Here is a 9,477-nt window from a genome sequence, read left to right as displayed (position 1 = left end):
CACACACACAGCAAAAACATCATAAAGCCTGACATTAACATTTGGAGAATCTGGGTGAAGGTATATGGGAGCTCTTTTTAGTTTTTATAACTTCGTTGTAAGTGTGAAATAGTTTTAAAAAATTAACCTGTTGCCCAGCCAGGCGTGGCTCAGTGGTTGAGCACTGATCTAGGATCCAGGAGATCCCAGTTCCATTCCTGATCAGGACACATGCCAGGGTTGTGAGCTCGATCCGCAGTCTGGGGCATGCAGGAGGCAGCCCATCAGACTCTCTCATCATCAATGTTCCTTTCTCTCACCCTCTCCCCTCCTCTCTCTGAAATCAATAAAGATTTCTTTTTTTAATTAATCTGTCCAAAACAGAACTCCTGCTCCTTCCATAGCAGACCCCTCTGAGAAAATGGCAGCTCTCCTCCACTTGCTCAGACCAAAGCCCTTGGAGTCATCTGTGACTCTTTCACACACGTTACAGTCCACACGCACACCCTGTTGGAGGTAACTTCAAAACACTTCTCCCCTCCTCCACTGCTCCACACCAGTCTGAACACATCTCTGGTGGAGGAGCTCCTCACTGAGTCTCCCCGCTTTGGCTCAAATGTGTGCCGGTCCAGTCCATTTTCAACACAACGCCCAGAGGGATTCAGTGGAAACATAAGCCACATCATGTCATTCTTCTGCTCAGAACTCTGATGTCTTGATGTGGCCTCTAAGAAGCCCTGGGGTAGGTCCTTGCTGCGTCTGAGCCCTCATCTCCCACCCTCTCCCCTCACTCCCTCCCCACAGTCACACTGTCCTCCTGCTGCCCCTTGGCATGAGCTGGGCAAGTTTCGAGGACAGGGCTTCTGACCCGCTCACTGCGCTGGCTTTCCTTCAGGTCCCCCAGCCCCTATTCCTCCCTCCTCACCCTGTTTTATCCCCCTCCGAGGTACTTATTTGTACCCTCCAAGCCACGTAGCTACTTGTGCGTTGTTTTTTCCCTACACGAGAACAAACGCTTCCCGAGCCCGTGGACTTGACTCCGTCTCTCCCCAGCACCCAGCGCAGCGGGCAGGCGCGCCCGTCACTGCCTGCAGAGGAACTGGGTGTGGGAAAGCTCCCCTGGAACGTCTGTCTGCGAGAGGGGCCGGCGTCCAGACAGGGGCTAAGGGGCGAGCATGATGCACAGGCCGCGACGCCCGCCTGGGAGCCGCCCGGAGGTTGTGCCGGTGGCCCCCGGGCCCCTGCCCCTCGCGCTGGCTCCGAGGCGCTACCAGGCTCTCTAGGGCCGCACCCCCCAGGCCTCCCCACCGCCCGCCCCCTTTACGGGTGCGCCGTCACCAGCGCGGGCCTGGCGCCCCGCACCCACACCCGCAGGGGCCTGGGTGGCGGCCCTTCTCAGGGGGACAGCGCCTCCTCTCCAAAGCGCCTCTTCTCTGGGATAGAAAACAGCATGCTTGGTCTGGCGGAGGGAGCCCTCCCCTCCCCGCCCCCAACCGCCTCCTTCCCCCTCCCCCCTCCCCCTCCCCGCCCTCTCGCGCTCCCCCCTCCCCCCTCCCCCTCCCCTCCCTCTCGCTCTCCCCCTCCTCCCCTCCCCCTCCCTTCCCTCTCTCCCCCCTCCTCCCCTCCCCCTCCCTTCCCGCTCTCCCCCCTCCTCCCCTCCCCCTCCCCTCCCGCTCTCCCCCTCCTCCCCTCCCCCTCCCCTCCCTCTCGCTCTCCCCCTCCTCCCCTCCCCCTCCCTTCCCTCTCTCCCCCCTCCTCCCCTCCCCCTCCCCCTCGCTCTCACCCCTCCTCCCCTCCCCCTCCCTTCCCTCTCTCCCCCCTCCTCCCCTCCCCCTCCCCCTCGCTCTCCCCCCTCCTCCCCTCCCCCTCCCCTCCCGCTCTCCCCCTCCTCCCCTCCCCCTCCCCTCCCTCTCGCTCTCCCCCCTCCTCCCCTCCCCTCCCTCTCTCCCCCCTCCTCCCCTCCCCTCCCTCTCTCCCCCCTCCTCCCCTCCCTCTCGCTCTCCCCCTCCTCCCCTCCCCCTCCCCTCCCTCTCGCTCTCCCCCCTCCTCCCCTCCCCTCCCCTCCCTCTCGCTCTCCCCCCTCCCCCTCCCCTCCCCTCCCTCTCGCTCTCCCCCCTCCTCCCCCTCCCCTCCCCTCCCTCTCGCTCTCCCCCCTCCTCCCCTCCCCCTCCCCTCCCTCTCGCTCTCCCCCCCTCCCCCTCCCCTCCCCTCCCTCTCGCTCTCCCCCCTCCTCCCCTCCCCTCCCCTCCCTCTCGCTCTCCCCCTCCTCCCCTCCCCCCTCCCCCTCCCTCTCCCCTCTCCTCCCCTTCCCCCTCCCTCTCCCCTCTCCTCCCCTTCCCCCTCCCCCTTCCCCCTCCCCTTCCCCCTCCCCCTTCCCCCTCCCCCCCTCCCAGGCACGGCGCGGGGCAGTGGGGCCTCGGGTGGGAAGCTGGCGGCTGGGGTCTTGCGAACCGGAGGCGCCGGGACAGTCTGCCTGCCTCTCTGGAAAGGAGGGGGCGGCCCAGATAAATCCCCCTCCGCAGGCCGTGGGGCGGACTCACCTCATCACCTCCCCCATCTGCCACGGAGCGGGGAGCCCCTAGTGGCAGGAAGCCCCATGGGGGAGTCAGCAGTAGCGCCCCCCGCCCCCCAGCCGTGGGCAGAGGCCAAATACGGCCGGACGGGCTGGCGGTCCCGCCCCGCGGCGCGCATTCTCAGGCCTTGGAAGGCGGGGATCCGCGCCCCGGCCCCAGCCCAGCCCTGCCCCTCGGCCCGGGCTGCCCTCGGCTCCGCACCAGCTCCACGCACCGACCGAAAGAGTGCCTTCCCCGCGCCAGGTGGGTGCCGCCGGGTGGTCCAGGGGGGCGGCCTGACGGCGGGGCTGGAACTTGGCGCGGCCCCTGGGCCGGGATGCCCGAGAGTCTCTGGGCGGGGACTTCGGGCCGCGAGGTGGCTCGGGTCCGACAGGGGTTCTGGCGGGGGTCGGGCAGCAGGGGACTGTTCTGAGTTCTGGGAACCAGTGGTCCTTTGGCAAAGGAAGACTGTCGGCCCGGCCCTTTGCTGTGGAGGTAGTCGCCAAGCCCAGCGCTGCGGGGTGCCCGGGGGTAGGGGAGGGAATTGTGGTCGCAGGTGTTCCCTGTCCCAGCAGACCCATGTGTGTCCCAGACGGGAAACAGCCCCGTCAGGCTCCTTGAGACCCCTCCAGAGCATCCTTGTCCTGGGGCAGGAGGGAGGGATGGATGGGGTAACCCCACCCCATAGGCACCAAAGCTGTGTGCCATGCATCTGGGCTTCTGGGCTCTGGGCCATCTGCCCATTTGTGCCTGTTGGGTGGGGAAGGCCTGCCAAGAGCCCTGTGGGCTCACCCCTAGGGGGGGAGCTCAGCCCTGGGGGCTGGACAAGAGACTTGGGTCCTGCTCTTCCCCAGCCATCCAGCTACTCTGGCTGCTCTTAGTCACATAACTCAGCCTCAGATGCGGTGAGTTGAGGAGCAAGGCATCTGGCACTGCCAGCCACAGGGACCATGAGGTAATGGGGGACACAGGCCTTATCTTTGCCGTTATGGGGGGAAGGTGGCATCTAGTTACAGCTTGGCCAAGTAATAACTACATCTGATCCCTAGTGTCCAGGATCCCCAGTCAGGGCAGATGATGGCTCCAGGGCTAGGGGCCCAGCCTGTCTCTGACCCCAGGCCCTCAACCAAGCCTAGAAATTGTCTCTGGTCACACAGAGCCCTCAGCTGCCGCAGACCCGCCATGAGCCTCTTAGGGTATATGTTTCCTTTGCGATTCAGGCCTGGAGGGCACCAAGGACCATTTGCCACCCACTGATCCAAGCCTAGTCCTGGGGTCCTGGCTTCCTATTTGACTCCACCCCTCTCATGGGCACTCCACTTCCCTTAAGTCTCAGTTCTTTTAACTGCACAGTGGGGCTCCGCACCTTCCCTACCTACCCTGCTTCCCAAGAGTTTTAGAATGGACAAACTGTAAAGTTCCATGCTCTCAGCTTTGAAAGCAGAGTGGCCCATCAGAGCAGTGGCCACTCCTTCCTCTGGCCATGGCTTTCTCCTCCTGGCCATGTCTGCTCTAGAGCTTTGCAGACACAAGTGGTGATGACCATCACAGCCTCTGTTGGGTGCAACGGACTTCTCCTTGGCTGCCTTCTGTAGGTGTCATCAGTCAAAATTCCCAGAAGAACACTAGGCTCAGGGAAGGACTGGGCCCCTAAAAGCACTAAACCACAGGAGAGGATGGTACTCCCTGCCTCTGGCACCATGCCACTCATGGGTGTGAAGGGCTTTTGTCTACCTTCCCCCAGAGCATGTGAGGGCCAGGTGTGTTGGCCAAGTGGGACACAGCAGCCAGTGTCTCATGACTAGAGGCAGCTGTGGTCTCTGGGGAAGGACTGGGGCTGGCGAGGGTCCCAACTCAGGATGTAAGATCTCAAAGGCCAAACCCTGAGAATGACTTGAACATGATCATAGGACAGAGGTCTGGAGACAGCTTGAGGAGCACTCACAACCACATGATTTGGGGTAAAAAGAAAAGCAGAGAAGGCTTTCTGGAGGCTCTGGATCAAGGGGCTCAGCACAGAGGAAAGAGGGGGCAGCAGCCTGGGCCTTGGCCAGGCCCAAAACAGCCCCAGCTGAGGGGCACACAAGCACTCTGTCTTTAGGGGCAGTCCCCATAAGCCATACAAGGGTTCAGGGAAAAAGCCCCTTGCTGGGCCTTAGTTTCCCCATCTGTACAGTGGAAGCAGTAAACCAGCCACAGTTGCCCTCATAGTCATTCAATAAACAAGCATCTCTTGGCCTCACTGTGGGCTTTGGTGTGCATCCGGACTTATGGCAGCCAGACTGACTGAGGAAGAGACCTTTATGTGCTGATTGTCAGAGCAGAGGTGGGAAATTGCTCCCCAAGGGTGTCTCAAGACCTGGGCTGGAGAAGGAAGCACATCCCAGGGGGAAGGAACAAGAAGGAAAGTCTGGGGGTATCTAGGGTACAGCTAAAGGTCTAGCTGAGCAGGATCACAGACAGCAGGAGGGACACAGTGTGGGCTCCCGTGGTCAACCAGAGAGAAGGGCCTTAAATACCAGGCTGAGAGGCCCAGACTTGCTCTAGGTGGTGGCAGGAACCTTGGAGGGCTTCAAGGTAAAGTGACAGGTGCTGGTCTCAGTTTGTATGAATGGGAGAGACTAGCTAGAGGCTAAAAGACCAGGTCTAAACAAGGGTGACAAGAAGCTGGGGTTCTCAGCCTGGGGGAGCCTCATGCCCCTATAAGCACTGAGAAATGAGAACAAGGAGTGGGGCCCAAATCAGTCTGTCACCCACCTAGGAGCTGGTCCAGTGTGGGCAGCTGTGGGGAGGGGAACCCGCCAGAGCACTGGCCTTTCAAAACCTCCAGAGCCGGAAGCACAGAGGGATGGGGAGGAGGAGAGAGGAAGAGGAATGTCAGGAATTCAGGGCCACAGATCCAGCTCCTTCCTGCTGAGGATGGCAGGGAGCCCCACCTTGTCACTTGAGAGATGGACAGGGTGTAAATGCTATTAAGGATTAAAGGAGATAAGCACAAAAATGGTTGGCATGGAACCCAATCCTAAGCGTTTTACCCAGTCACAGTAAAAATAGCGTACTCCAGCCTGGCACCATTCCAGGCACCATTCTCGGGCACTAAGCCAGTTAATTGCTCTTGCTGGGCCCTCCTCATGTCCCCAGTGCCAGATGAGGAAACTCACTCACAGGCAGAGGAGGTTGTTTAAGGGCCCTGCATGTCTGCTTTGGGATGAGCTGAGTGGCAAGAGCCCCAAGCCTGTGGGAGGCCTGGATGCCAGGCCCCCACTGGCAGCCAGTCTAGCCCAGGGTCACAGGCTCTCCCTCCACATGCACTTCCTGCAGGGAAGCCCCACCCACCTGAAGCCAAGATGTCCAGCAAGAGGGCCAAGGCCAAGACCACCAAGAAGCGCCCACAGCGGGCCACATCCAATGTCTTTGCGATGTTTGACCAGTCCCAGATCCAGGAGTTTAAAGAGGCCTTCAACATGATCGACCAGAACCGAGATGGCTTCATTGACAAGGAGGACTTGCATGACATGCTGGCATCACTGGGTGAGCAGGGATGGGGGGGGCTGTCTAAGTGGGCCTGGGAAGGGAGTAGGCTATGGGTCTGCTCATCACTATGGAGCATTTCCTGTGTAGTCACATGTGGTACCCACCCTGGAGAGTAGATGCCATTACTTTCTCCACTTAACAGATAGGGAAACTGAGGCACAGCAGTTTGGCGCTGGATATGAACCCAGACAGGCTCACTCCAGGGCAGAACTGCCTCAGGGAGATGTATGGATTGGGCTGCCTGGTGCCATTTCATTTAAAGAAAGGGGTCAGCAACTAGAAGAAAATCTCAACTGCACAGACATTCTATTGTATGGATAGGGAAACTGAGGCCTAGAGGGGAGACCAGAGCACCTCTCTGCTCCTTCAGAGGTCACCCGTGCCAGGCTCTCAGAGCCTCTCTGACTCCAGTGACTTCCCCAGAATCAGAATCTTAGAGCTGAAAGGGCTCAGAAATCTAATACAATTCCTACTGCTCAGATAGGGAAACTGAGGTCCAGGGGCCAGGCCTCCAGACACCACCACCCTAGCCTGTGGCCCTGCCCCACAGCCCTCCTCACGTGCAGTCCAGTTCCTGGTGCCCCCTTTATCCAAGTGGGAACATCTCCCAAAGCTCTAGGGCCACATAGGCCTGTGTCATTCCCTGGCACTGCCCCTCACAGCTGGGTAGCCCCACTTGGTACCTGGGGCCCTCATGCACTCCCAAGGGGTCTGATGGGAAGACTGGGCAACCCTGAGTAGGAGGGCTGACATCAGACACATCCCACCCTGGGTGCCAAACCTCTCCCAGCTTCCAGCCAGACTCACTTGAAGGTTCCCCCCCCCAAGGAAGTCACGAGGGCAGAGAGGAGGACTGAGGCCTGATGAGGGGAGGGGCTTGTGGGTCCTGATGTCACAGCTCCTTCCAGGCCTCAGCCATCTGTGGGGACATAGCAGGGTGAGTGAGGCTCAGATGAGGCAGGGACACAAAGATTCCTTCCCATTTATGCAGCAGCACCCCACATCCAGGGCCCTAAACCCCAGAGACTTGATGACAGCCCCGGGTGTCTACACAGAAAAACCCCACTCCTGTTTGTAGCTCAGGTCAGTGAATCCACTGATCAGTCATGACTTCTGGTTAAGAACATCACCCTCAGGTTAAAAAACAAGAGCAGCAAATAAAATAACAAGAAGCTCTGCAGGCATTAAATCTTAAATCTTTGCAATCTTAAATCTCATGGCAATTCTATTGGGTGGATGTGACTATCATTCCCACTTTACAAATGAGGAAACAGAAACCCAGAGAGGTTAAGTAATTTGCCTAAGGTCACACAGCTCTTAAGTGGTAGAGCTAGGATTTGAACTCAGCAGTTGATATGAGTCCATAGGGCTGTGCTAATCATTATGTGCATTTTACAACCATTGCCTTCATCATCTTCATAACTCTCCTAAGAGACAGGGGAAACTGAGGCATAGAGCCTATGTGAAACCAAACCTCACTGTTTTAACCACTTTTGAAACTACGTGGAATCCAGGGTCTAGCTGCCTAGGTTTGAATAACGGTTTCACTCTTTACTTGCATGTGACCAAAGTCACCTCACCTTTGTGCCTCAGTCCACACCTGTGAAGTGGGTACAAGAATACCGACCTCGCAGGGTGATGCCAAGTTAAATGCAATAAGGCAGGTGAAGCATTAGACGCAGTGAGCAGTCAGCAAACAGTGGCTCTTCCATGTTCAAGAGCACTTCCCATCTCTGATATCCAGCCCAGTGGAGGAGACTCATCAAGGCCCCCAGGAGAACCCCAGGGAGGGAGCAGCCAGCCAGCTGGCTGCCCAGCAAGATGCTTGACAGTTTATAAAACTTCCTACCACCTGTCTGTAGGACCTTCACACTGGGCCATGGAGGGAGGGTCAGGGAGGCGGACAGGGGCGGACAGAAACAGGCACGAATGCCCCACTTGTACAGGGAAGAACCCCACGGACGAGTACCTGGAGGGCATGATGAGCGAGGCCCCTGGGCCCATCAACTTCACCATGTTCCTGACCATGTTTGGGGAGAAGCTGAATGGCACGGACCCCGAGGACGTGATCCGCAACGCCTTTGCCTGCTTCGATGAGGAGGCCTCAGGTGGGCAATCTCCTGGAGGCCTGGACAGGGCAGGGCTGAGCACCTCACCTAGGGTACCCCCATGTATGCCAGTGGAGCCGGGTCATGCTAGGCTTCAGGGCCCCTGTCCCCACAGGCCAGAACAGAAACCACCCCCTGTTGGTTTTGGCACCAGAACTGTAAGAGACACACTGTTCTCTCCCCAAATGCTAAACCCAAACATCCACATTCCCCAAGGCTTCCCACTTAGTTCACCGCTAGCCCAACACTCTGTCTCTGCTTTTAGATCTCTCCAGAAACCAAACCATTCCAGGCCCTTTTGGCCAACAAGGTACAGAAACCAGCCCACATCTTCAAATCCTCAGAAGGACTTCCTGTCCCACAGCTAGTTTTTCCCAGGGACAGGCCAGAGGGAGGCTGGCAGTAGTAGTTTCAATAGTTTCTTGGGGACCACAGGCCTAAGTGTGCTCAGAACATTTTCCACTACCTTCACAGCACTGTTTTCATCCTCATTTTCCAGTTCAAGCAGGTACAGAGAGGGTAAGTAACTTACCCAAAGTCACACAGCTAGGAAGAAGGGGGATCAGCATTCAAATTCAGGCAGTAGAACTCTGGGGCTCATGCTCTTAAAGCAGGACATACCAAGCCCCCCTATACTCAGCCCCAAGTTCCCCACAGAAATACCTCGCAGACCTACTGCAGAACTCTTCCTTCTGGGGCCCTGACAAGCTCAAACTGAGCAGAGTCCAGGGCTAGGTCATTTCCTGTCCCCCTCCCCCCCACACACACCCTGCTGCAAGGTCTACAAGGACAGGTTGGGGGCTGAGGGGATAGGGGATGTTGGCTGTGTCCCAGCTTGAGTCCCTGTGTCTCGTGGCCCTTGGTCCGCCCCCAGGTTTTATCCACGAGGATCACCTTCGGGAGCTGCTTACCACCATGGGCGACCGCTTCACAGATGAGGAGGTGGACGAGATGTACCGCGAGGCACCCATTGACAAGAAAGGCAACTTCAACTATGTGGAGTTCACACCGCATTCTCAAACATGGTGCCAAGGACAAAGATGACTAGGTCCCCGGGACCCCATGTCCAGGCCCCGTCCCAGCCACCTGCTACCCACACACACAGCCTGCACCTGCTCCATGCCCACAGGACCCTCTCAGGGGAGTCTCCCTCTGAGGGGTTAGGGGCCCAGCTCCCAGTGGAGGAAACAGGCCGAGAGAGAGCAGTGCCAGGCAAGGGTCACACAGCCACTGTGAGGCAGGTGTGCCCACTGTGACCCTCCAAGAAAGTATCATCTAGATCTAGGGAGCTGGGCCAGAGGGCT

The 9,477-nt window shown here is 58.5% G+C and overlaps 1 protein-coding gene across 1 annotated transcript; it reads left to right on the top strand.

Annotated features, from left to right (window-relative positions):
• The first annotated feature begins 5,855 nt into the window (after positions 1-5,855).
• LOC107544330 (myosin regulatory light polypeptide 9) lies at positions 5,856-9,217 on the top strand. The gene is made up of 3 exons (XM_016222189.2): positions 5,856-6,062; positions 8,012-8,173; positions 9,048-9,217. The coding sequence occupies exons 1-3, from the start codon at positions 5,879-5,881 to the stop codon at positions 9,215-9,217; spliced, it is 516 nt and encodes a 171-aa protein (XP_016077675.2). The 5' UTR covers positions 5,856-5,878.
• The last annotated feature ends 260 nt before the right edge of the window (positions 9,218-9,477 follow it).

This window comes from Miniopterus natalensis (assembly GCF_054644295.1).
Source record: "Miniopterus natalensis isolate mMinNat1 chromosome 9 unlocalized genomic scaffold, mMinNat1.hap1 SUPER_9_unloc_1, whole genome shotgun sequence".
Taxonomy (NCBI): domain Eukaryota; kingdom Metazoa; phylum Chordata; class Mammalia; order Chiroptera; family Miniopteridae; genus Miniopterus; species Miniopterus natalensis.
The sequence above is the reverse complement of the archived record's forward strand: the minus strand, read 5'-3'. Positions and strand labels throughout refer to the sequence as shown.